Here is a 27,888-nt window from a genome sequence, read left to right as displayed (position 1 = left end):
TACTGTTTCAAAGGCACCAGGACTGCTGAGCACGTGGCTCCAGAGGATGAGTGAGTTAACAGGTAACAGGTAAAATGTGGGAAGAGGGGAAACTGCAGGCACCGGACACCCTCAAAGCAGCGAGGGCCAATTATCCACACACACCAGCAACCTGGCTCACTGCAGGACCTATAGCCTGGCTGCAAGTGTGGAAAGGCAGGCCATCTTGAGCCGGGCAGAGGCTCACACCTGTCATCCCGGCACTTTGGGAGGCTTAAGCGGGTGGATCACTTGAGGTCAGGAGTTTGAGACCAGCCTGGCCAACATGGTGAAACCCCGTCTCTACTAAAAATACAAAAATTAGCCGGGCGTGGTGGCAGGTGCCTGTAATCCCAGTTACCTGGGTGGCTGAGGCAGGAGAATCGCTTGAACCTGGAAGGAGGTTGCAGTGAGCCGAGATCGCGCCACTGTACTCCAGCGTGGGCAATAGAGTGAGAGTCTGTCTCAACAAAAACAGGCCATCTCATCCTCCAGGAACAGCTGTGAATGACTGTGACTGTTCAAGGAAATCCAAGTTTTTCTTACTTTTTTTAAAAAAAATGCATTTTTGGTAAAATAATTTAAACGATTTAAATTTGTAAGGTAGTAAAAATTCCATCAGCCAGAGATAATCATCTTTAATATATAAACAACTTTCCAGATATGTATAGATACCTGTACACATACATACCCGCATGCATATGCTGCTGTATGACATCAATTTAAAATGATCATACAACACCAGCTGTTCCATAACTGCTTTTTTCCACAAATACATGGCCCATTTTCAAGGAGATGCACATGGTCAGTTCATAAGTGATGCAACAGCACACAGAATAAAAAATATCATCTGGAGGCTAAACAGTTTAAATGTGGAGCTCTGCAACTCCCTAGCTGAGTGGCCTTGGGCATCATCTGGCCCCTCTGAGTCTCAGTCACCACATCTGTAAAGTGGGAGATGATCACTGCAGCCTCAGAGGCTTGTTACAAAGATTAGCAGGTGCCCTTTAAAGTCTCATATTTTCTTTTTTCTTTTTTTTTTTTGAGACGGAGTCTCGCTGTGTCTCCCAGGCTGGAGTGCAGTGGCGTGATCTCAGCTCACTGCAAGCTCCGCCTCCCGGGTTCACGCCATTCTCCCGCCTCAGCCTCCCAAGTAGCTGGGACTACAGGTGCCCACCACCACGCCCGGCTAGTTTTTTGTATTTTTAGTAGAGACAGGGTTTCACCATGTTAGCCAGGATAGTCTCGATCTCCTGACCTCGTGATCCACCCGCCTCGGCCTCCCAAAGTGCTGGGATTACAGGCACGAGCCACCGCGCCCGGCCTAAAGTCTCATATTTTCATTACCAATGTCCTCACCTGCTTAGGAAAAGGAGGAATGATCAGGATCCTTAGAGCTTCAGCTATTCTAAGTCTGTGTTCTGACCAATCCCACGCTCTTATCTAGCCTCAGAGAAGGCGATGTGCAAAAGACATCCTCGCTAGATCATTAACAAGCATGCCTGAGCTTGGGACAATTTTCCTAAAACATTCTGTTGCCTTAACTTGAAACAAAACACAATCGTTTAGGTGTATATGATGCTGCATGAACGTATGAGAAACAGACGATTGAACAACCATCAGACAAATGTCTAAATTTCATTACATCTTTTTTCTTTTTTTTAGACAGGGTCTCATTTTGTCACCCAGGCTGAAGTGCAGTGACACAAACATGGCTCACTGAAGCCTCAACTTCCCAGAGTCAGGCGACACCTTCACCTCAGTCTCGCAAGCAGCTGGGACTAGAGGGTACACGTGCCACGCCTGGCTAATTTTTGTAGTTTTTCCAGAGATGGATTCGCCATGTTGCCCAGACTTGAATTTCACTAAATCTTTTTTAAATGACAAAACAAATACTTGCAGTGGAGAAATGATTCAGGTAAGAAAGATTAGGGAAAATTATGATGTGAATGCATTTAAGAAAAAGTCTATTTCCTCATCCAAACTCTTAATGCAAACCAGAAACTGAAATCTTACAGTGACAAGATTGGCAAGATTAAGGTTAAAATGTCACCGCCAGTGGGCCCGTCAGTAAAGAGGCAATACTTCCTGTGGAGAGGATTCCATGATAAACATCAAGGACCTAAAAACTGTTGATTCCTTCTACCCGGTCATTCCATTTCTTAGACTTCCCATTTCTTTTACTTTCCTAGTAAAATAATCCTAGATGTAAGGGGGTGGGGGTGCTATGTATAGATTGTCCTTGGATTATAATTTACAATAAGGGAAAATATTCAAGATTATCAGGTTAAGTAAATTAGGATAATTTACCTGATATAATTTAAAGCTATTTAAATAGCCAGGTGTGGTGGCTCATGCCTGTAACGCCAACCATTTGGGAGGCTGAGGTGGGCAGATCACCTGAGGTCAAGAGTTCAAGACCAGCCTGGCCAACATGGCGAAACCCCATCTCTACTAAAAATACAAAAATTAGCCAGGCATAGTGGCACGTGCCTGTGATCCCAGCTACTCCAGAGGCTGAGGCAGGAGACTCGCTTGAACCCGGGAGGCAGAGGTTGCAATGAGCCAAGATCAAGCCACTACAATCCAACTCCAGCCTGGGTGATGGAATAAGACTGTCTTCAAAAAAAGAAAAAAAGAAAAAAAAAAAAGCAGAATCTAAAATTGCACATACCATATGACTTTTTTGGAAAACAGATATATTATTCTTATAGCACATTTTTTTTTTTTTTTTGAGACGGAGTCTCGCTCTGTCGCCCAGGCTGGAGTGCAGTGGCGCAATCTCGGCTCACTGCAAGCTCCACCTCCCGGGTTCACGCCATTCTCCTACCTCAGCCTCCCGAGTAGCTGGGACTACAGGCGCCCGCCACTGCGCCCGGCTAATTTTTTTCTATTTTTTAGTAGAGACGGGGTTTCACCATGGTCTCGATCTCCTGACCTTGTGATCCGCCCGCCTCGGCCTCCCAAAGTGCTGGGATTACAGGCGTGAGCCACCGCGCCCGGCCACATTTTTTTTTTTTTAACCTGGAAGGAAATAATGTTGACAGTGACTGCCTTAGGCGAATGTTTCTTCATTCTTTTTTGTATCTAAATTTATTGTAATAAGCATGTATTACTTTCACCTTTCACACAAAAATATTAAAAAAAAAAAAAAATTCTAAAATGGCAAACAGGAAAGCAGCAACAAGTTAAACAGGAATAAAGCTACAGCATTCAGTATGTAAAGAATTCCCTCCTGAGAATGTGGCCTCTCAGTGTGCCCTGAGAAGAGGGAGGGTGGCAGGGAAGGCCGAGTGGACAGACTCCAGAAATTGTGGGGGTTAGCACAGCCCCAAACAGGGGCCTGAAGACAAGCTGGTGCACGGCAGTTTTCCCCTATGAGCACAGTCAGGTCAGCCAGCCCATCTTACGAACCTGAAGCTCACACACGAGCAGCAGCAGCATGAACCGCCACTGGAACTGAATTTCTGGGCACCTAACAGAGTCCTGGCTGCCCCACCCCACCAATAGGTGCAGAGAACCGCCAGGGCCTGACTGGAGATACTCACCTGGAGGTAGATTGCTGCCTCTTGGTAATTCATCTCCCAGTTGTGTGCGGGGCTGGAGGGGGAACTCCCGCCCTCAGAGCTGAGACTGGGGACCTGGGAGTCGTGGATGGCATAGCTGCCGCCATCTGCATTGGAAGAGGAGAGAGATTCACTTGGCACCCAGGCTTAAGGGCATAAAGACACCGTTCGGCAGAAGAAAAGCCTGGCAGTCCCTTCACATGCTCACATGGACATCCCGTCATCTTCAAATCAACCTCCATGCTGTGTACTGATAACGGCAAGAATTAGCACAGCTGGTTACAAATGTTTTCCTTTCTCTTGATAAGTGAAAAAAGCAAGTACAAAAGAGTACAAATAGTATGCTCTCTAATGTGTACAAAAGGGAGGAAACAAAGAAACATAAATACATCAACTTATCTTTACCAAAAGAAACACAGGAAAGAAAAATGAGAAGTCAATGAAATCAGTCGTCCTACAAGGGCTATAAGGAATAGTGTAGATGGACCCTTTTTGAATCCTTTGACTTTTGGAAGCATATTAACATCCTACTTAGTTAAAAATTAAAAACAACTGGATTTGTTCCCTGGTGCAGGGCCATCTGTTGCTCTTCCCTGCTGACAGCCACGCCCTCCTCCCCCAGCAACACTGGGCCATCTGTCTGGGTAGAACATCCCCTCCTTGCTCTCTGTCCACATTGTTTGGCTCTGGCCGACTCCACCCCTGGCTCCCGGGCAGGTGACCTGGGCCTGGCAATGAGCCCCTCGTCTCCCCTGGGCCCAGGGATTGGTTCAGGCATGGCTGCTGACCCAAGTCCGGCCGGTGACAGCTGAACTTGAAACTGTTCCTGGGCCAATTAGGAAGGAGGGGCTCTTTCCCTGTTGTTGCTCGCGGCTGCCTCTGCCACCGCATGGGGAAAACTTGCCTGAGAAGGAAGTCAGCAGAGAACAAAACAATAACCAAGAGGTAACACTAACACCAGCTGCACCTCTGGAATTCAGCTGTGCCTGAAATCTACCCCTTAATTTCCAAAATCCAAGCTGATAAAGAGATCCCATTTGAGTCTGAGTTGGGTTTGTCACAATAATCCTGAGACTACTGATACACACAGTAAACAACGGCACCAAGAAATGATGTATTCATTGGGAAGAAGTGAATCTGAGAGAAATCTGTAAATCCGCATTGTAAATGATCCACCTGAAGGAAGATAAAGAATCTAATGTTTTGGGCTGAGCACGGTGGCTCACACCTGTAATCCCAGCACTTTGGGAGGCCAAGGTGGACGGATCACCTGAGGTCGGGTGTTCAAGACCAGCATGGCCAACATGACGAAACTCCAACTCTACTAAAAATACAAAAAGTAGCCAGGCATGGTGGCAGGTGCCTGTAATCCCAGCTACTCAGGAGGCTGAGGCATGAGAATCACTTGAACCTGGGAGGCAGAGGTTGCAGTGAGCCAAAATTGCGCCACCACTCTAGCCTGGGGGACAGAGCGAGACTCCGTCTCAAAAAAAAAAAAAACCAAAAAACCAAAAAACTAATGTTTTGATACTGGGATTTGCACAGTTGGCAGGAAGCAAATGTGTAAGGCTTACAACCATGCAAGGGACAGGAAACTGACAGGGCTCAAAGGCCTGCTGGGTTGCAAAAGGTCCTTCTGATCTTGAATTGCCAGTCATGAGCAACCAGGACCAGGCACATCCATTTTCCTAACAATAATGCTGCACATCTTTCCACATGTTTATTTACCATTTGTGTATCTTCTTTGAAGTGTCCAGATCTTTCACCTTTTTCTTTGTTTATTATTATTATTAAATTGAGAGCTCCTTTATACACTCTGGATACAAGTCTATCAGATACATGATGACTTGCAAATCTTTTCCCTTTTGTGGTTTCTCTTCTCATTCTTTTCTAACAGCGCCTTACAAAGGTCATTGAAACAGAAGTTTTACAAATTTTGATGAAGGCCAACTTATCCATTTATTCTTTTATGGATTAACACTTTTGATATCATATCTGAGAAATCTTTGCCTAACCCCTGGTCATAAAGATTTCACATCAGGCCAAGGCGGGGAGGATCACTTGAGCCCAAGAGTTCAAGACTAGCCTGGGCAACACAGTGAGATCCTGTCTCTACAAAAAAATTAAAATAAAAAAGATTCCACATCAAGGCACAGTGGTGTAAGCCTGTAGTCCCAGCTGCTAAGAAGGCTGAGGTGGGAGGATCACCTTAGCCTGGTAGTTCAAGCCAACCTGGACAACACAGAAAGACACTGTCTTTAAAAAAGAAAAACAAAAACAAAGATTTCACATCAATACCTCAATGCCTTGATTATTGTGGCTTTACAGGTCTTAAAATCAGGTAAATGTTGGCAGGGCACAGTGGTTCACGCCTGTAATCCCAGCACTTTGGGAGGCCAAGGTGGGCAGATCACGAGGTCAGGAGATCGAGACCATCCTGGCTAACATGGTGAAACCCCGTCTCTGCTAAAAATACAAAAAAATTAGCCAGGCGTGGTGGCAGGCACCTGTAGTCCCAGCTACTCGGGAGGCTGAGGCAGGAGAATGGCGTGAACCCAGGAGGTGGAGCTTGCAGTGAACGGAGATTGCGCCACTGCAATCCCGCCTGGGGGACAGAGCGAGACTCTGTCTCAAAAAAAAAAAAAACACCAAAAAACCAGGTAGTGTTAATCCTCCAACTTTGTTCATTTTTTTCAAAGTTGTTTTGGCTAGCCCAGTTCTTTTGAACTTCCATATAAACTTTAGAATTAGTCAATTTCTTTGTCCCTAGTCTAGGAGTCCAATCAATCAATCAATCAATAAAAACCCAGCCTGGGGAATATAGTGAGACCCTATCTCTACAAAAAAAAATTTTTTTAAAGTAAAAAAATTAGTCAGGTATGGTGGCATGTGCCTATAATCCCAGCACTTTGGGAGGCTGAGGTGGATGGATTGCTTGAAGTCAAGAGTTAAAGACCAGTCTGGGTAACATACTAAGACCTCATCTCTACAAAAAGTATAAAAATCAGCTGGGCATGGTAGCTTGCACCTATAGTCCCAGCTACTCAGGAGGCTGAGGTAGGAGGATTACTTGAGCCTGAGAGGTCAAGGCTAGAGTGAGCTATGATCATGCTACTGCATTCCAGCCTGGGTGACAGAGCAAGATCCTGTCTCAATAACAACAGGCCAGGCACAGTGGCTCATGCCTGTAATCCTAGCAATTTGGGAGGCCAAGGCAGGTGGATCACCTGAGCTCAGGAGTTCGAGACCACCCTGGGCAACAAAGTGAAACCCCGCTGGTCTCTACTAAAATACAAAAATTAGCCAGGCATGGTGTCACGCACCTGTAGTCCCAGCTACTCAGGAGGCTGAGGCATGAGACTCACATGAGCCCAGGAGGTAGAGGCTGCAGTGAGCCAAGATTGCGCCACTGCACTCCAGCTTGGGCTACAGAATGAGACTCTGTCTCAAAATAGATAAATAAATAAATAAACAAACAAATAAATGAATAGTCAATTTCTACTTAAAAAAAGCCTGCTGGGATTTGATTGAAATTATGTCAAATCTATCAATGGGGCTGGGCGCGGTGGCTCAAGCCTGTAATCCCAGCACTTTGGGAGGCCGAGACGGGCGGATCACGAGGTCAGGAGATCGAGACCATCCTGGCTAACACGGTGAAACCCTGTCTCTACTAAAAAAATACAAAAAACTAGCCGGGCGTGGTGGCCGCGCCTGTAGTCCCAGCTACTCGGGAGGCTGAGGCAGGAGAATGGCGTAAACCCAGGAGGCGGAGCTTGCAGTGAGCTGAGATCCGGCCACTGCACTCCAGCCTGGGCGACAGAGCCAGACTCCGTCTCAAAAAAAAAAAAAAAAAAAAAATCTATCAATGAGACATCTTAAAAACTCATGAATATGGTATATCTCTCAGTTTATTTTGATCTTCTTTAATTTCTCTTAGTAATGTTTTGTAGCTTTCAGTATATGGACCTGACACATCTTTTGTTAGATTTATCACGAAGCCTTTCATATTTCCGATGCTGCTGTACATGAAGTTGCCTTTTAATCTCAATTTCCAATTGTTTGTTGTTAGTATACAGAAATACAACTAATTTTTATATATTGGCCTTCTATCCTGCAACCTGGATAAGCTCACTTAAAAGGTCTAGTAGCCTCTTTTGTAAATGTCATGGGCTTTTCTATACAGAAGATCATGTTGTCTGAGAATAAGGACAGTTTTATTTCTTCCTTTCTAATCCAGATGCCTTTGTTTTTCTTGCCTTATGGCACTGTTTAGAACCTCCCTTACAATACTGAACAAAAATGATAAGAAGGGATATCTTTGTCTCATTCCTGATCTTAGGGGAAAAGCATTTAGTTTTTCACCACTCAGTATGATGTAAGCTAGAAGTTTCTCGTAGATACCCTTTATCAGGCTGAGGAAATTCCTTTCTATGCCTAGTTTGTTGTGAGATCTTACCATGAATAGGTGCTGGATTTTGTCAAATACTTTGTCTACTTTGAGATGATTTCAGCTTGAGTATCCCTAATCTGAAAATCTGAAATCCAAATGCTCCAAAATTCCATACTCTTTGAGTACCAACATGACACTCAAAGAAAATGCTCACTGGAGCATTCTGGATTTCATATTTTCAGGTTAGAAATACTCAACCAATAAGTATAATGCAAATATTCCAAAATCTGAAAAAAATTAAAAATCAGAAATACTTCTGGCCCCAAGCATTTTGGATAAGGGATAGTCAGTCTGTATATGGTTTTTCTTTCTCCTTTGGTTAATATAGTGAATTACAATGATTGGTTTTTGAACATTAAACCAATCCTGCATTCCTGAGCTAAGTCCCTCTAGTCATGATGTATTATCCTTTTTATATATTATTGCATTTGCTAAAATTGTTTAAATTTTTTGCATCTATATCCACGTAGAATGTTGGTCTGATGTTTCTTTCCTTGTGATGTCTTTGCTGGTTTGGGTATCAAGGTAATGCTGGTCTCATAAAATGTGCTAGAAAATATTTCCTCCTTTTCAATTTTCTGGAAGACTTTGGGACAAATTCATATTATTTCTTCCCTAATGTATAGCGTTCACCAGGAAAGCTATCTGGGCCTGAAGTTTTCTTTCTAGGGAAGTTTTTATTACGTATTAACCTTCTTCAGTACATATAGGGCCACTCAGGTTTTCTATTCTTACTGAGAAAGCTTTGGTGTTTGTATCTTTCAATAAATTTGTCAAGAGGTTAAGCAATCTGTCCAAGATCACACAGCTGTAAGGGCTGAACCAGGCTTTGGCCCCTAGCAGCTTGCCTCCAGAGCAGATGCACTTAACCACTATGCTGTACTACCACCCGCTCTAAGGAAGAGGAGTCAGGAATGAGGAATGCAGATGATGATTTTAATCTACTGGTAGCGAACATTTATTGAGGTTTACTGTATGCCAAAACCTATCCTATGGCAGATTTTATTTTCCAAAAATGGCCACCGCATTATCTTTCACCTACCACGCTCTTCTGGAACCTTGCCACTTTTCCATACATAGATAGAAGCTGTCTCTCTTCCTCTTGAAATCAGGTGAGCCTTCATGACTGCTGTGACTAACAGAGAACAGGGAACCTCATGACTTTTGAGGTTATAAAAATACTTTCACCTTATTCTCTTGGGGCACTTGTGGAACCGATCGACCATTTTGTAAGGAAGCCCAAGCAGCTGGTGGAAAGAGAAGACTCAAGGCCCCAGTTCACAGCCCAGCTGAGCACCCAGCCAAGGGGTAGCACCAACTTCTCTGCCACATCAAGGAGCCATCTCAAAAATAGATCCTCCAGCCCCAGCTACATACAACAGCAAAAAGGCAGCTCCACCAAGCCCTGCTCAAACTGCAAACTCAAGCAAAATAAATGTTGCCATCTTAAGGCACTCTGTTGGGGCAGTGATTTGTTACAAGGGCAACAGATAACTGACACCTATCTAAATACATTGCATCTATTAACCCACTTAGTTCTTACAACAACCCTGGGAAGAAGGTAATATTGTTATCAACAGATAACTGATACCTATCTAAATACCCTGTATCTATCTATTAACCCACTTAGTTCTTACAACAACCCGGCAAAGTAGGTAATATTATTCCCACCTCAGACTTGAGGAAACTAAGGTGCACAGAGGCTAAGTAACCTCCCCAGGTCATGCTGCTAGTGAGAAGCAGGGCTGGGATCCCAAACTAGGCTGCCTAGCTCCCAAACAGTAGACTACTTGCCTCTCAAGAATCAGAAACTCGAAAAGAATGACAGGGTAGTTAGTGCCAAAAGGACCAAAAATACACTAACATTTCCATCACTAGAGTGGAGTTCCAAGTAGGAGGTGGGACATCTGGGGGCAGTTTGAACTTGGTAATTCTGACCCTTGTCTTCCCAATAGCAACAGAGCAGCATTCCCTACTCTGATCCCAATGCTCATTTCTGAAAGAACTAAGCCCTAGGCAGAGGCAGGAGAAGGTCAAACCACCTTCCTCAATCTGCTCCCATGGATCAGGGAAGCACCAGCCAAAACGTGACTCCTGAGCAGAAAAAGCCACAGGCGAGCAGCCGGATGGAGCTGCGTCCTCGTGCGCCCATGCCCTGTCCTCCATGACCTCCATATGCCCCAGCAGGGGCTGGCACCGGCAACACAGCAGAGTCCTAGGTAATATAAATAACAATGATGGAGTGGGGCAGGTAGCTGCTCCTCCATGACCTCCATATGCCCCAGCAGGGGCTGGCACCGGCAACACAGCAGAGTCCTAGGTAATATAAATAACAATGATGGAGTGGGGCAGGTAGCTGCTAGCTGGCACAGATGGCAGCAGCCATTAGTGCCATCCTCCTACCCGACACTAGACAGGAGTGTCTATGTAAGCCGCTGCCGTGAAGACCCCCTTTGGAGCCTTCCCACCCTTCTTCTCACACAGGGGTCTCCTTGAATTGACAGGAACTTCCTCTTTGTGCTCAGGAGCTCTCTCAACCCATTCCTGGTGGGGAGAGTACGTCTGGTCCTCCTCAACAGCTCCCCCATCCCTCACCACTTATACCACCGCACCCCTGGGACCAGGTGGCCCAACGCATCCCATGGTGCAGGCCATTCCTTGCTAACAAGCCTCACTGACACTCCCAGCAACAGGTTTCTCCGGGGAGCAGGTAACCTTTGCTATCTTTAGGTGTCCTGGTTTGGGTGAGAGATAGTCCCTCTTCCCCGATACATAACCCTTCAAAGCCACAAAGGACAGTTCCATTCAGCTGAAATCCACAAGGACCACCGAGACTGGAAGGACCTGGCTTCTGGCTGCCCTGGGAGGACAGTCCCCAGAGCCAGAAATCTTAATCCCATCTTCTTTTTCACTCCTCATGGCCTGTAACTCACCAGGTCTGGAAAGGTCTCCTCCTCCTCCCTCTCATCTCTACTCAAGAGGTCTTTGGGGCCTCTTGTCTTTCACCTAAAAGCCTGCGGCAACCTGGACTCGCTCTCACTGTCCAGGCCTTTCCTGACCACCTGACCTGGGCCCCTTGAGGCAGGATGAATCAATCGGGTAAGGCCGAAGTCTGATGGTGTCACTCTGCTACTTAAAATCCTTCCATGGCTTGCCCGCAGAAAAAGACTGACTCCTTGGAACAACAGGAGAGGATCTTTAGAGCCGGCTCCTGCTACAGCCCTCTCCCTTTTCCCTATTCCTGTACCAAACTCCTAACAGCAGAGTGGCTGGGGCCTGGGCCTCAGGGCTGGCCGCAGACAGCAACAGGTGACCATGGAGTGCCAAGGATGCAGGGGGCTGGCTGGAGCCCCCTCCACGGGACAGTGAGCGCCACAGAGACAAAACGTGAGCCCATGGCCACAGACCATACGTGGCTGGTGGGTGAGGGCAGACACGTGGCAGTGCTGCCAATGGTGGAACGAGAACTCAGGAATGGACTTCACAGGGTGTTTCTGCTAGATCTGAAAGGGCTTTCTAATAACTAGAAATGATGGACCATCAGAGAGGGCTTTAACTTTGTCAGGTTTGATGGATTAAAATACAGAAGTCAGTGCCATGCTTCGTTAGAACTGGGTACCTAAGTATTTGTTATTTTAACCTAAATATAATCTGTGAGTTGGAAATAAGTCTCTTTCCTTTTTTTTAAATTTTTAGTTTTAGAGACAGGGTCTCACTATGTTGCCTAAGCTGGACTCAAATTCCTGGACTTGGGCGATCCTCTGTCCTTGGCCTCCATTTGGAAATAATTCTTTTTACTGAGCCCAGGCTGGAGTGCAGGGGCACTATCATGGCTCACTGCAGCCTCAACCTCTCAGGCTCAAGCCATCCTCCCACCTCGGCCTCCAGAGTAGCTGGGACTATAGGCATGTGCCACCATGCCTGGCTAATTTTTTCTTTCTTTTATTTTTTTTTTTAGAGATGGGGTCTTGCCATGTTGCTCAGGGTGGTCTCAAACTCCTAGGCTCAAGCAATCCACCTGCCTCGCCCTCCCTCCTAGAGTTCTAGGATTATAGGTGTGAGTCACTGCACCTGGCTGGAAATAATACTTTTATTTTTATTTTTAAATTTTTATGCATTTTTTCTTTTTCTTTTTTTTTTTTGAGACAGAGTCTTGCTCTGTTGCCCAGGCTGGAGTGCAGCGGCACAATCTCATCTCACTACAACCTCTACTTCCTAGGTTCAAGCGATTCTCGTGCTTCAGCCTCCTGAGTAGCTGGGACTACAGGCGTGCACCACCACGCCTGGCTAATTTTTGTATTTTTTGGAAGAGACGGGGTTTCACCATGTTGGCCAGGCTGGTCCCGAACTCCTGACCTCAAGTGATCCAACTGCCTTGGCCTCCCAAAGTGCTGGGATTACAGGTGTGAGCCACCGCGCCTGGCTGGGAAATAATTCTTAATGAAAATATTCTAAGACCAACAACTGGCCTGTTCAACTACTCCTTTGTTTAGCAGACATTCCCAGGGTTGTCCCTGCCCAAGGGCAGCTCCTAGGTGCTGGACCCTTAGTGGGGACTGTAGGAACTAGGTAGCCCTTGCCCTCCAGGGGCACCTGTCTGCAGAGGGAGTGGAGTACCCCATCACCACGTGGCCTCAAAAAGAGGCTCTGTAGCTACTAGTCATGGAAGTTTCAACAGCAAAAAGGTTCACCAGCCAGTGAGCAGTGGACTAGCTGCCCCTGCAGCTTGTGGCATCTAAATGTTTACAGGTATGTGGTGACTTCAAGGGGAGCAGGCAGGTGGGTGCAGATGGCTTCAGAAGGAGCTCCAAACTGCGGAGCTGCCCCAGAGGATTGGCAGTGCCACACACAGTCTGAGCAGGGCCCAGCTGCCTAGATCCTGATGGCTCCAAAAGCCTTCCACAAACACTTCCTCACTGCTTAGGGAGGGCAATGGCATCTTTTTTTTAAGCGCATGCGTCCCTCTCCCACCTCCCGATTAACTGCAGCCCCCAAATCTAGCCCCAGTCTCATCAGCTCAGCTTCAGCTAAAAGAACACACACAAACACATGTGGAGCAAATTCTGTGAGGCAGGCACTACTCTCAGCACTTTATATGTGAAATAACTTCATCCTCGCAACAACCTTAGGAAGTGGATACCATCAGTATCCCCATTTCACAGGTGATGGGACAGAAGCACAGAGATTGGTCAGTTTGTCCAGGGGCTCCCACATTTAGAAAGTGATGGAGCTGGAGAATAAATGAGGTCTGTGCCTGGAACCACTCTAACTGCGGGCGGTGTTATTCCACGTGGTCTGCACAGTCCATGAATGGTATGCGATGGTTGGGGATGAGCACCATCCAGGAACCAGAGCCAGCGTGTAGAGGCCATCACCGCAGGTGGCACTGTGCGGCACTTCCTTTTCCTAGTACTTCGTTTTTGCTGTGTTTGATGGAAGTAGAGGTCCTCTGCCGCAGAGTGTGGGAAGCCCTGCTACATAGCTCTCCTGCATGCATTGTAGGCACTTTCTGCTGCTGTCTCAGGAGCAACGACTGTCAGGTCAGGAGCAGATCCTAGAGACCACCTAATTCAATGCCCAGCTTTTAGAGACGGGGAAACTGAGGGCAGGGAACAGGATGTCTCCGTGGTATAGGGCCAACTGGTTACAGCACCAGGTCTAGCACCCAGGCCTCCTGGCTCCCCATCCAGAGCTTTCCTTCATACAAATATCTCCCACTCATCTCTCACTAGAGAAACGTAGGGGATAGCTCCGCTGACCCACTGTCTGCCGTGGGGTACAGTGGCCGCTGTCTCTTCTGATGGACAGCATACAGGTGGGAGACAGGCTTAGCACCTATGACCCAAATCAAAGAGAACACGTGGCTGGTTCTCGCACAGATGGTCCCTCCACTGGCCAGGGCTCTTGGGATGCACTCTTACAGGCCACAAGTGACTGGGGGGCAGGAGAAGGCCCTGGGGTGACTGAGACCACATTTTCCTGGCCGTACCGGTGCTGCATGGAACAGCTGCACCAACAGAGAATCTTGCGGCAGGAGGGGCCTCAGGAATCAGGAGGCTCCTCCCCTCCCACAATCAGCTGAAAGGCCCACAAATAGGGGCTGTGCCTGGCTCACGAGACCTTGCTCTCACCAGCTCCTCTGCCACACTGTGACCCAAACCACCTCTCCCCTGGACCAACACAATCCCTTCTCTGTGTCCCTCTCTGTTCTACCCTCTGTGGCCTATTCTTGACACCAGTCAGAGAAATCCTCTGTTGCGTGCACATGTGTGTGGGTTTTTAGGCAAACTTTTTTGTTTAATATAACAATAATCCTCAAGAACACTAAGCCAAATGGTATCACTCCTCTGCCCGAAACATGCCCCAGCCTCCCTTGATCGGAAGATCTCGTGGAATCTGACCCATGATCTCTCCAAGTCACCTCGTCCCGCCTGCCCCTTGCTGCTGCCATGCTGGCCTCCTTGTTGTTCTGAAACGTGTCTGGAACTCTGCCTTGGGGCCTCTGCCTCCCCAGTCTTTGGCTGTTTCCTCACACCTTCCAGTTTCCACCGAAACATCTTATCAAAGGCTACCCTTGGCCTCCCCTACAAGGTGAGACCACATCACTCCATCCCCTCAAAGTGCTGAGGCTTCCTCCTGGGGCTGTCACCACCTGACAGGGTATCTGTTTACTTGTGGGCCTGTTTCCCCACCTGGAATGTCAGTTCCAAGAGGGCAGGGACTTTTGTTTTGGTCACTGTGGTGTTCCCAGGCCCCAGAACAGCGTTGGATACAATGTGTAAGGGGTCAGCAAACATGTCTGAATTGAAGTGAAATAGAAGGCCTTGCCTGCCCTGAAGATTCCACACACCCCCGTGGGGCACTTAAGGATGGCCACAGCCTGGAGGGTGGAGAGCAAGGAGCCATCCATGGGGCCTGGCAGGCCTCAGGCAAGAGGGTGGGCTCTACTGGGGGTGCAGTGGGCATTACCAAAGGGTGTTAGGAAGGGGTGTGACGTGGTAAGTTTGTATTTGTAAAAACCCTTCTTTTACCGGTCTGCTGAAGAGGGGCTGTTTTGTGTAAGAGTAATTCAGGGTAGAACCTTGAAAGGGACAGGGAAGAATAAGACTCAAGAGCTAAGGTGAAAGAATAGCGAATTCTCCCCCTCCCAGGGCAGACTTTGCTCTGTGCTTCTAACCACTCAACCTCAGAAAACAGGACTTGGTGTGCTCATGTGGTCCCAAAAGGCAAAGCACAATCACTCTTTTCTCCACATGGAGAAAGGGACGAAAGGCCTGAGGTGACACTGGCCATTCAGGGGCTTTTCAAGAAAGCCACAGGTGATCGCAAAGGGCCTCCTTCACACCCAGGCACGAGCGACTGGGGTGCATATTTAGGGATTATAGAAAGGGTGCAAATGGAAGGCAAGGAGCCACAGTTCCGTTCTGTTCCTTTCGTACGTGGCCTTCATGCAGCAGTGCAGCTGTGCCAGCCAAGTCCAGGGCATGGCAGGGGCTGGGTGGAGCTGGGCCACCTTGTGGGGTGCTAATCCCCTGCCCTGTCTGCTGTCTAATCCTCTTCCCCACTTATGAGGTTACAGAAGTAGCCAGAGAGGCAGTGGAAATGCTCCCACCCCAAGTGCTGCGTTGTTCCCGCAGAAGGTATGCTCCAAGGCTCGGCAGCTTCCTGAGGAGGACATTTCAGGCCCAGGAAAGAGGGAAGGCAGGGGGCAGAAGGGGCAGATCAAAGGGGACAGGGCTGATAGCCAAGTCCTGGTGAGTCAGGGTGTGAGCCGGTGAGTACAGATGGAGTGGTGTCTGGGAGAATGAGCCCCTGCTTGCTGGGGAACCAATCCCGGCAGGCCCAGCTTCCTCGAAATGAATACCCTCCGTGTGGGAAGTAAGAGGGCGTGCAGGGGCCCCAAGCTGCCCTGAGAGGTCAGCACTATATGTGAAGCTAGAAGACAGTCTGCCCCACTGAAGCCCATTGTGCCCACTGGGTTGGCTGCAGGACCTCTACCTGGGCAGCCTTGAATGCCAACAGTTGTTCACACCCACCTGCTCTAGTGGCCTGGTGCCTTGCTCTGACCTCCTACTGCCCACAGACCCTGGGCAGAACCTCCTGGTCAATGATTGGCACTCGCATCTTCGGAGTACCAGGCACAGAAAACACCGGAAGTGTCCTAGCCAACAAAGTGACCAGGCAGGCTCACCCCGCATCACCCCAGTCCAGCCCCTTCCTCTGTGTGCCGGTGCTGGCCCTCTCCAACCGGTGCTCATTACAGACCACGGAAGAAGCAACACCTGTGGCCTCTGACCTTGGCACTGTTCTTGCCCAGGGCAGAATGGGTTCTTCCAGGCCAGCCGGAAAGGCAGGGATCGATCGGGGCACACCGCAGGGGCCCAGCTCGAGGAGACAGGATGACCTCACCGTGGGGCTGTCAGGGAGCTGGCCTCCACTGCCTCCTCCAGAAGGCCGGCAGCTAGCCCTTGCCTCTGCATGTTCACCTTTCCTGGAAGGCAACCGGGCCAGACATGGGAGGGAGGGAGATGAGCAGCAGCATGGGCAGGTGGGCAGGATTTGCAGTCTCCCTGCCTCCTGCAGCCAGCAAGCTCCACACGCAGGTTTCAGAAAGGACCAGAGGAGGCTGAGCAGGAACACTCTTGGCAACCAGGAAGATTGTATTCTGCATCTCTGTTCTGGGCCTCTGGGGAAAGTTCCACGAAGGGAAACATTTTGTCCTGCCCTTCTGGTGCCCTGGGCAGACAGCTCTCTTGGGAAAACCAGACCAAGAGGACAGGCACAGTCTTTCAGGCCCGCAGACTTTGGCCACTAAAGATTTATGTGGCACCAGCCCCTTAACTTCCCTCCCTGAATCCTGGCAATCAGCCCGGAGGAGAGAACATAAAACCACTCAGAGGAGGGGAAGGAGTGGAAAGAAACAGCTGAACTGACAGGCAGGAGAATACAAAACAACAACCCAAACCCTGACTCAAAGCAGGAGAGACATCCTGGTGCACAGGACAGGCGGACAAACCAGAATAACCTGTTTGCATACATGGTAACACTCCCCCATGCTGATGTCACAGGGCCCAGACGCACCCATGAAACAGCTGGCTGATTTGCACGCCACATTGGAAATGACCCTGTGGGGGAATCCAAGGTTTCCGTTTGCTGGAGCACAGCATGCAACAGCTTCCTGGTGGTGCCGGATAAATAGAAACAGTTTCCATATGCCGGCCATAAAGATGCACTGGAGAGGAGCAGGAAAGAGTGGGCAGGAGGAGAAGGCTTCCACGACCCACCTCCCACCCAGCAAGCGCAGGAGGCAGCCTGGGCTGCGTAAACCACTGGGGCCTTTCTTTGGTGCCTGGGCCAGAGATTGCTTTGGATAAAGGGCCCCTCCTGGGAGGAAGCTCTGATCAGAAAAAGCAGAGAATGACTGTTCTCGGGAAGGGTGATACTGAGGGGCCTACCCCGTTTCTAACCTCTCTCCTTTCAGTCTCATTTTCTTTCTTTCTTTTTTTGGAGACAGGGTCTCATTCTGTTGCCCTGGTTGGAGTGCAGTGGTGCAATCATGGCTCACTGCAGCCTTTACCTCCTGGGTTCAAGCAATCCCCTCCCACCTCAGCCTCCCAAGTAGTTGGAACTACTGGCATGCATCACCATGCCCAGCTAATGTTTTGTATTTTTTTGTAAAGACAGGGTTTCATCACCATGTTCCCCAGCCTGGTCTTGAACTTCTGGGCTCAATTCATCCACCCCGCTCAGCCTCCCAGAGTGTTGGGAATACAGGCATGAGCCACCGTGCCCAGCCTCATTCTCATTTTCTTAAACACACACAACCTCACACATTCTCAAATGTACACATACACACACCCTCACACACCATCTACGAGACAAAACGGAACCCTGGACACCCAAGTTCACTCCAGCTATGCCGCCTCCCCTCCCCCCAGTTCATGATCTTAATCCCCAGAGCCTCAGTTTCTTCATCCAGAAACTGGGACCAGTGCCAACCGTGCTCTAGGCATCGCAGAAACAAACGCGAATACCCACAAAGCACTCGGAGCCCTCCGGAAACCAGTGCCTACCAGAATGACAACAAGCAACCGCCCCGCTGCTTGCCAGTTGTCACTGAGAGCCCCACTCCATGGGAAAGAGCTCAAAGAGGAAAATAAACCAGAGTGACACTGATGAGTTTTCCAGGCACAGCGTCGCCACCGTGCTTCTGCGCCGGCTGGCTCTTCAAAGGCCCCCAGATAAAAATCTAGCATGAGATGCTATGCCGAAAGAAAGCAAAATGCACATCCCCCTGCTCAGGCCTTCTCTCTCTGATAATTGGTTGCAAGACGGCGTAGAAGGTGGACCCGCATTATCGACACATGTTAGTAAAAGCTCCAAACCCAAGCAGAGCCCTGGGCAAATACACTGACCTCCAGAAAGGCAAGAACTGGCATGGAGCCCTCCCAGTTGAATTGCTGGCCTCCAGCCCAAAATCTGTCCTGCCAAAGGCTTAAGTCAAAGGAGAAAAGGAAAAAAGAAAGGCTCAACGGGGCAGTACCATGGGTCAAGCCCTGTTCTAGAGGGAGGGACTCTGGTGTGAAAGTCTCTGTTTCCGGCCACCTGACAGGGACCTAAGTGGCCAAGTCCAGAGGGATTCGCTGTCATCCATGAGGTCAGGCCCAGGGAGCCTGGAACTGGCGGGGATGGGGCAAGGAAGCAGAGAGCAATTCTATAAACGGAGTGCGAATGACGTGGAAAGGCAGGAGGGGTGCAGATCAGAAACAGGCTCATGGGAGGTGGGGGACAGTGAAGAATGTAGGCAGGGAGAGGGGCTGGGAAATGAGCACATCAAAACCACTAGGGGCAGTGACTGCAGTCTGAGATGCCCACTTCCTAACTGTCCACATGAGGAACTCACAGCAGACATCCTAAGGTCGCAAACATTGCCTCAAGAACACCTTTCTAATCTTTTTTTTTTTTTTTTTTTTTTTTGAGATGGAGTCTCACTCTTGTTGCTCAGGCTGGAGTGCAGTGGCACAATCTCAGCTCACTGCAACCTCCGCCTCTCAAACTCAAGTGATTCTCCTGCCTCAGCTCCTGAGTAGCTGGGATTACAGGCGCCCGCCACCACACCCAGCTAGTTTTTTGTATTTTTAGTAGAGACATGGTTTCACAAAATTGGCCAGGCTGGTCTTGAAATCCTGACGTCATGTGATCCGCCCACCTCGGCCTCCCAAAGTGCTGGGATTATAGGGATGAGCCACTCTTTCCCATGGAGTGGGGTTACAGGCATGAGTCTGTGCCCGGCCTCTAGTCTTAATAAATCACATGGTAATTTTGCGAAGAAAAAGGGAGGATGTAGTAGTTTTTTTTTTTTTTTTTTTTTTTTTGGAGACACAGTCCTGCTCCGTTGCCCAGGCTAGAGTACAATGGCACGATCTCGGCTCACTGCAACCTCCATCTCCCGGGTTCAAGTGATTCTTGTGCCTCAGGCTCCCGAGTAGCTGGGACTACAGGTGCCTACCATCATGCCCAGCTAATTTTTGTATTTTTAGTAGAGATGGGGTTATACCATGTTGGCCAGACTGGTCTTGAACTCCTGATATCAAGTGATCCACCCACCTCAGCCTCCCAAAATGCTGGGATTACAGGTGTGAGGCACTGCGCCCAGCCAGACGTAGTTTTAAAAGGCTGACCGCCTATATACAAACACGTGGTTTAATTTGAGGAGACATTTATTCAGCACTTACTGTATACCAGGCATTGTGCTAGGTGCTGGATTAGAAAAGGTGAAACCATGGCCCTCGCCCTCATGGAACTCTCCATCAGTGGGTGACGAAGGATCGTGACTCTGGTGCACTGAGATCTAAAACAGGCTGGGATGACAAGGGCCCTCCACGGGGGCTGGTGGCCAGTGGCAGGGAGGAACTCAGGGGATGCCAGGGCTGGCATTTCAAGGCTGAGGGATGAGGAGGTATTCACAGGGTGGACAAGGATGGGGTGAGTGGCACATTCCGGAAACAAGGATGGTCATTCAGAGAGCACAGAGACTTGAACAGCAGGGCACGTCTGGAAAACTGCAGAGGGTTCCGTAATTCTGAAGCTTAAAATGCCAGAGACCAATGACCAGGATGATGCAGTGGACAATGGTAACAGCCGCGGCTCGCACTCAGTACTTACCACACACCAGACACGGTAAGGGCTTTATGTTAATTAATTATTCTAAGCTTACAAAGGCCCTACAAACAAGACTTGATTATTATCCCCAGTTTACAGAGGGGGAAACTAAGGCCCAGAGAAGCTGAGTGACTTGCCCAAGGTCATAGAGGGAGGAAATGACTGGCAGCCAAGCCCTTGCCTTTCCCTCCACTATTTCTACAAGGCTGGGGGTGTAGGCCAGGTGGAAAGCCATCCTAAGGGCCTGGACTTGAGCCACTGGGGACTAACAGTGTGGAGCAACCTGACCAGGTGTGCTACTTGGAAAGACACAACCAAGGAGGTCAGTCCTGGCTAACTCCCTAACCCATCTGCAAACATTCTGCACAGGCAAAACCACAAGTTCCTTTTCCCAGCAGAGCCATGGCCAGCTAGTGTTCGTGAGGCAGATTAAATTGCCAGGGGCCGCCACGGTCATTTTTATTGTTTAATCCTCCTTCCTGAGATGGAGAACTATGTCTCATCCTTACGGCATGCCCCATGGTTTGCCAGATGTCCATGGGTAATTTCTTGGTGAGGCAGGACATGACTTCTTCTTTAGTCCATGAATTTCAAGACCCAACTTGGAATTGTACTTGCTGCTCCCATGCCACTGGGTTTATTATGAAACAAAGGGCCTTCCCTGCCACTGCTCACTCACTTACTAAGTATTTATTGAGCACTCGTCATGTGTAAAGTGTTTCAGATGCTTTAAAAAACATTTGTAAAGGACCTACGCTTCCTGCTGTCACATACACACACACACACACACGCAGAGGCACGCAAACGCCACTGTTTACCCAGTGAAGAGTACAGCACCTGTGCAAACATCTGTTCCATATTCACTTGGAAACATCTGAAATGCTAATTGTGAAACACCCAGGGACAGGGAAGGGAGCCGGAGAAGAGTAAATGGAGATTAAAGGCATTTTTCACTGTGCACTGGTGCTCTCTGGTTCCCCTGCAAGAGGTCAGCAGAAAGCCAGTGCTCGGAAGAACAAGTCTGGCTTGAGACTCAAGCTGCATGAAGGTCACTGATGTGTCAGCTGATGGCATCCACTCAGCACAGATCAAACGTCCGCTCTAGCCCTTAACCAGGAACACCTGCAGGCTGGCTGGCCCCAGCTTCCATGAACGCTGGCCACGCCCTAGCACCTGGATCTGCTGCTGCTGCAGGCAGCTTTGTTCAGAAGAAGAGCAACAAGGGGTGAGGCGACCATGAGGCACGGGCACCTTGGGGAAGTGACAGCTGGGGGATGGCTACATCCCACAGAGAGCTTGATGGCCTAGGTCTGCCACTTCTCCAGGGCCCCAAATTCCTATGCAGTCAGTGGCCAGGCACTGCTTTTAGCCTTCCCTTCCTTTTGCTTCAGTTTACCTTTCTGTCGGTGTGGAAAGCAGCCCCAAAGAAGCATTGTGAATAAAGGAAAATACAATGGAAATCAAGAAGCCACCCTAAAGAATGAGCAGGAGTGGCCGGGGCAGTGGCTCACGCCTGTAATCCCAGCACTTTGGGAGGCTGAGGTGGGCGGATCACCTGAGGTCAGAAGTTCAAGACCAGCCTGGCCAACATGGTGAAACCCCATCTCTACAAAAATACAAAAATTAGCCGGGCATGATGGCAGATGCCTGTAATCCCAGCTACTCGGGAGGCTGAGGCAGGAGAATTGCTTGAACCTGGGAAGCCGAGGTTGCAGTGAGCCAAAATTGTGCCTCTGCACTCCAGCCTGGGTGAGAGTGAGATTCTGTCTCCAAAAAAAAAAAAAAGAAAAGAATGAGCAGGAGATAGAGCTACTTGATTTTCAATTAATTCTCCTTGCAACACAACAGGAATGGTAGAACGGAGGAAAGGTTCACATCCTCGGTGCAGAAAGTCCTTCAATTACTTACTCAAGGGCTGAGACTGACTACAGACATTCATATACTGATTTGACCGATGAAGAAACTGCAACTTAGGAAAAAACAAGCTTAGCTCCTCATTCAAGGATGTTCAGCTATCAAGAGATGATGCCAGAAATTCAACCCCATCCTTTGCAGTCGACTGAGCGACACTCAGAAAATGTTTAACTGTTGTAGACACCAGCAGGTACCATCACTCCTCAGCAGACACACATTCATCACAGTCTAACAATCTCCCGAGCCACTTCCATTTCTAGACTTCTGTGTCTCCATACACTCTGGACGGTGTCTGGTCTCCAAGAGGAAATAGAGAAAAACAACATGCAACAAAATCAAATGGGCCAACTAGGCTGGAGGCTGAGTGGACTTTAGCACTCATAAAATCTGTGCCCTGTTGAAGCTACCAGACTGGCTCCAGGCTGTGCAGTAAAAACTGCAATTCCAAACAACCAGGCAGGCCAGCCAAGTGTGAACAGCCGAGCCCGCAAGAAGACAGGCCCCTTGAGAGTCACAGAGAGAAGACATCACGCTTGTCGACGACCACCCACAAGTGAAAGGCAGCGCAGCCGGCAGCTTGGAGCAGCTCCAAGCCATTAGCCAGCACTGAGCACAGGTTGCTCTGCCCAAGCTGGTTTTCAGCAAGTGCTAAAAGAATTAGGAAAAAAAATAGTAAAATCCCAATCTAACAACAAGAGAGATAAAAAAGAGAGACGGGTAGTCTACAAATGGTAGGGAGGCGACGGGGAAGCTCAGACGGAAGGAAGGTGGGGATTGAGCACCCGGGGCTAATATGGCGATTACAGGACATGTGTGGGCTCCTGGGGAGTTCAAAGCTGGAAGCAGAGATCTAAACATCCAAAAAGTAGGCTGTTCCTAGGGGCAGCAACGCCATGCCCTGCTGGGCTACTTCCGATCTGATCACATGTGAATCAATCTCCTTGTCACCCTGTAATGGCTCCAGGGGCTGGTTTAGCTGTGACAGTCACCTGGGACCCTGGATGTTTTTGGAAACCAGTGACTCACTCCCAGATATGCAACTTCTATTATGTCTATTATTGTGCCCAGAGTATGTGTAGAAGAGACATGGTCCCTGCCTTTGCAAAACTTGTATTACCAGAAAGAGGCACAGTTGTGTAAAACATCAGCACCTAAAACAACAGCCATTAACACCCAGGCATTACACCAGGTTAGGCCTCTACCTTCCTGCCCTGCCCTGCCTAGTCACCTCAAATAGGCATCAGCGAGACACAAGAAAGAAACTCATAAACCAGGTAAGCCCTAACTGGGGGGACCAGGATTCCCAAAACCCTGCTTGATGCTGGATAAACAGAGTGGCTATGATTCACACTATGAAAGGATTATCTGCCAAACCTAGCCCTCCCATCTATATTTTGAAATATATATGTATATATGTATTTCTAGAGATAGAGTCTTACTCTGTTGCCCAGGCTGGGGTGCAGTAGTGTGATCATGGCTCACTGCAGCCTCAGACTCCTGGGCTCAAGCAATCCTCAAGCCTCAGCCTCTCAAGTAGCTGAGACTACAGGTGTGCACCACCACACCTGGCTAATTTTTTTAACTTCTTTGTAGAGATGGGGTCTCACTATGTTGTCCAAGCTGGTCTCAGATTCCTGGCCTCAAGAGATCCTCTTGCCTTGGTCTCCCAAAGTGCTAGGATTACAGGGTGAACCACTCGCCTGGCTCCCACCCATATTTTAAATTACCTAATTCATCAAAACTCCATTTTCTCACAATCTATCATGGCACAAAGCAAACTCTGATTCAATCATCAAATCGACTACATCCCAGTGTTGGGGAGCGAGTGGGTCTCTGTGCAGTGAAGAGCAGAGAATGAGGTGTAAACAGCATACATGGAGAAGGAGAGGCTGTGGAAACACAACCACTATTCTCAAGGGTTAGGGAAGGCTCTAAAGGCCTTCAGCTAAAGAAAACAGGAAGGGCCAGGCGTGGTGGCGCACGCCTGTAATCTCAGCACTTTGGGAGGCTGAGGCAGGTGGATAGCAAGAGATAGCACGAATGGCTCTGGGGAAGACTTGGTCATTTAAGGTAGCAAAAAAGGACACTCTAATATACAGCTACTAGATTGCTGCCAGGCAGGGGCCACACCCACGTGGCACTCACAGGACACATCTGCAAGTCTAGATATCTGCAAGTCTTCCAAATGCCACTGAAGCAGGAAGCCACCAAAACTAGGAGGTTCCCTGAACCCCTAAATCATGTTTTTTAAGGGAAAAAAAGTGGCACTGCTGCTGGAGTAATATGATGCTCTCTGCTTGCTTCTACAGCTAAATATGTGGGCAAAGAGATCAGAATATTTTTAATAATTTGTTATCCAAATACCCAAGCTGTATTCCAAGATGCCAATTCCTCAATACCAGAAGTGTGGCTATGAGGATAGGTTTCTCCACTAAGTGGGAAAGGCAGAACATCAGGGCTTTATCGTGAAGGAGGATGATAAAATGAGAGGCAGGCTGCCTGTCTGAACAGACTAAGAACTTCCTGATCAACCCGAGATGGGTTGTTCAGGAGAATGTGTCAGTGCACTGGAACAAAGCAGGAACTTATCTGCCGGAAACAGCCACATCTTTTTTATTCAGGAGAGTGGCCCTGGAACTTCAACGTACTTTCTGATCCTAAGAGCTGGGTGTGGTGGGATTAGGAAGGGCAAAGTGGGAGACGTGTGACAGGGCTGGGCACAGTCAAACATCTTCCTCCCATCAGCCCTGCTTTTCTTTCACTAGCTGCTTCCTCCGTGCCCAATACCGCTGGGATGTTTCTCATCAAAGAGCACCCTCCTGGGCCGGGCGCCAGGCCAGGTGAGCCTGTGGAAGTCCTCATCTGTTCAGCATTGTCCAGATGCTTCCTGAGTGCATTTTAAGAAGTAAGGACTGGCCAGGCATGGTGGCTCACGCCTATAATCCCAGCACCTTGGGAGGCTGAGGCGGGCAGATCACTTGAGGTCAGGAGTTTGAGACCAGCCTGGCCAATGTGGTGAAACTCTGTCTCTACTAAAAAATACAAAAAAATTAACAGGGTGTGATGGTGCACACCTGTAATCCCAGCTACTGGGGAGGTTGGGGCACTAGAATTGCTTCAACCTGGGAGGTGGAGGTTGCTGTGAGCTGAGACTGCCACTGCACTGCAGCCTGGGCAACAAAGCAAGACTCTGATTCAAGAAAAAACAAAAAAAGAAGTAGGAACTGAGCTGAGCTTCCAGGACCTGGGGAAGTTCAGTGACTGGTCAGAGAGACAGACACAGAGAGAAAAATGCCAAATCTGGCTCCTACTACTGCAGAACAGCCTGGCAGTTTCCTCTCCATCCACCTCCCAATCTCCAGGGGGAAAAGTAACCCCTATTCAGGGCTGACCCACTCCAGGGTTGCTAAGCTCAGGGTGTATCAAAGCTGCTAGAGACAGCATCCTGAGGGGGCAAGATGTCAGCAGGATGATGCTCTGTCATCAGGTACTTTCTGGCCCAAACACATTTAGCAGCTCCCATGCCCAACTTAACCAGGTCCAAACTTCTGCCATTGGCATTTTAGGCACTCCATAAAACGGATATGCCTGCTCTGACCCCTGACCCTAATTATAATGGCTGACATCCACCCAATGCTTATTCTGGTATAAGCCAGGCACTGTGCTAGTTGTGTGAGACATGCTATCTTGTATAAACCTTAGAGCAGTCTTAAAAGGTAACACTAATATTAGTGTCATTTTACAGATGAGGAAATCAAAGCTTAGAGAGGTTACATCATCTGCCCAAAGTCCCAGCAGGAGAAGGGAGGACTGGACTCAAACTCAGTGGGTCTGACCCCAGAGTTCGTGTAACAATACCCCAAATCCAATCTGCCCCCAGCATGCTAATCTCTGGCCCTGTCCAGGGTGAGAGTCTCAGAAGAGTTCCTACTTTTTTTTTTTTTTTGGTGAGACAAGGTCTTGCTCTGTCACCAGGCAGGCTGGAGTGCAGTGGCAATCTCGACTCACTGCAACCCCCTCCTTACTTCAGCCTATGCCATTTCCCCTCCCTGGGATGTTCAGTCCCTCTCCCCAGCACCCCAAACTCCCACCTCTTCCTAAGTCACACCTGTCCATAGTTGATCTTCTGCTACTCCCCTGGCTGAGCTGTGTGGTCTCCAGCCAAAGGGCTGTACCGTCAGAAGTCAACCAGGGGCTACAAACTCAAATGCCTACAGGCACCAGGCAGGTAACAAACATGGGGGGCTTGGGCACGCAGACTCAGATGCCAAGCTGTATCTGCATAGCAACTATTTGGTTACGCTGCCTCTTAAAACACTGTTCGGGCAAAAACACAACGGGTACCCCGTGTCCCTGGGCCACCTCCACACTGCCTGGTCTTGCCATCATTGCCAACTGCTCTTGGCAGGGCAGCATGAATGAATTTTCAGATACTCTCCTGAAAAACAATGGTCATTCCCCTGCTTAAAGTGCCCTGGGGCTTTTCCTCCATCCCAGGATGAAGATCCAGCTCCTCTTCAGTATGGCTCTAGGAGTGCAAGCAAGAAGACTCTCAAGATTTGGATCCAACCTTTCTTACCCCAACCCTCTGACTCAGGTGCCACCCACTCCAGCACATGTACACCTTTCCTCCCCTGTTCCTTTCTTCTGGGAGAGTCTCTCACTTCCTGTTTATCTCCTTAGACCCTCAGCACACTCAAGCTTAATCCAATCTCTAAAGCCAATCTGGATGCTACCCCAACCCCTCACCAAGCAGACCCATGCCATCTCCTCCTGCCCCCATCTTCCACCTTCTTGGGAAGCCATGCCCACCTCCCCTAAACCCTTCTAGAGTTATACACCACAAAAGCAGCATGTTCTATACACATCTCACTGCCAACCAGACCAAGCTGTAACTACATTTGACGCACTTCTTCTAACTTTCAGGGCAGCTGTTCTAAGTCCTAAATGTGCAGCCATTTTAATAACTCGACTTAGTTTTTCAGTTGACAAGGAAGCGACAATTTAGAGAAAAAAGAAGACTAGCTATTAAACCACTGTTTTTTTCCTTTTTAAAAAAAACCATTACTTTTTAAAAAAACTTTTAATGCTCACGTGAATCTTTATTACACATCTCAAAGTCAAACCTAACAACAACAAAAAAAGGTGATAGCCGGCTGGGTGCGGTGGCTCACACCTGTAATCCCAGCACTTTGGGAGGCCAAGGCGGGTGGATCACAAAGTCAGGAGATCGAGACCATCCTGGCTAACACAGTGAAACCCCATCTCTACTAAAAATACAAAAAAATTAGCAGGGCATGGTAATTTTTTACCACGGGCGGGCGCCTGTAGTCCCAGCTACTCGGGAGGCTGAAGCAGGAGAATGGCGTGAACCCGAGAGGTGGAGCTTGCAGTGAGCCAAGATTGCGCTGCTGCACTCCAGCCTGGGTGACAGAGAGAGACTCTGTCTCAAAAAAAAAAAAAAAAAAAGGGTCACAGCCCGAATCAAATCACTTTTAAAAAAAGGTAGGGGTCCAAAATGGCGTAGGATGAAGATAAGAAGGAAGAACGTAGAATGAGTACTCCCTAGACTCATGTGAACCATAACAAAGAAGGAAAGAATCACCAGGAAAGAATGACGCAGGGTTTCCTGGGAGATGCGCCCACCTGCCCTGACTTCAAATCTCTCTTTGCCTGGCCTGGCTTGACACCTCCACCCCCCAGCCCCAGCTTTGATTCCAAAGTCAAATGAAATCTGGTCTTTCTTTGGGTAAAACATTTAGTGGCAAAGAGGAGACA

The 27,888-nt window shown here is 48.7% G+C and overlaps 1 protein-coding gene across 6 annotated transcripts in view; it reads right to left on the bottom strand.

Moving 5' to 3' along the window:
* Positions 1–27,888, bottom strand: part of TPCN1 (two pore segment channel 1) — a 76,504-nt gene that overhangs the window by 34,786 nt on the left and 13,830 nt on the right. For 5 of the 6 annotated variants that reach the window (XR_012094595.1, XR_012094596.1, XM_008004816.3 and 2 more), the window contains one exon: positions 3,567–3,691. Coding sequence is in view for 4 of the 6 variants with exons in the window: in XM_008004816.3 (XP_008003007.3) it covers positions 3,567–3,691 (125 nt within the window). In the remaining 2 variants the exon portion in view is untranslated. Of the gene's footprint in view, positions 1–3,566; positions 3,692–3,989; positions 4,009–27,888 lie in introns of those variants that run through there. The other variant, XM_073021137.1, reaches the window with a different exon arrangement.

This window comes from Chlorocebus sabaeus, chromosome 11 (assembly GCF_047675955.1).
Source record: "Chlorocebus sabaeus isolate Y175 chromosome 11, mChlSab1.0.hap1, whole genome shotgun sequence".
NCBI lineage: Eukaryota > Metazoa > Chordata > Mammalia > Primates > Cercopithecidae > Chlorocebus > Chlorocebus sabaeus.
This window is presented reverse-complemented; position numbering and strand designations above follow the sequence as displayed.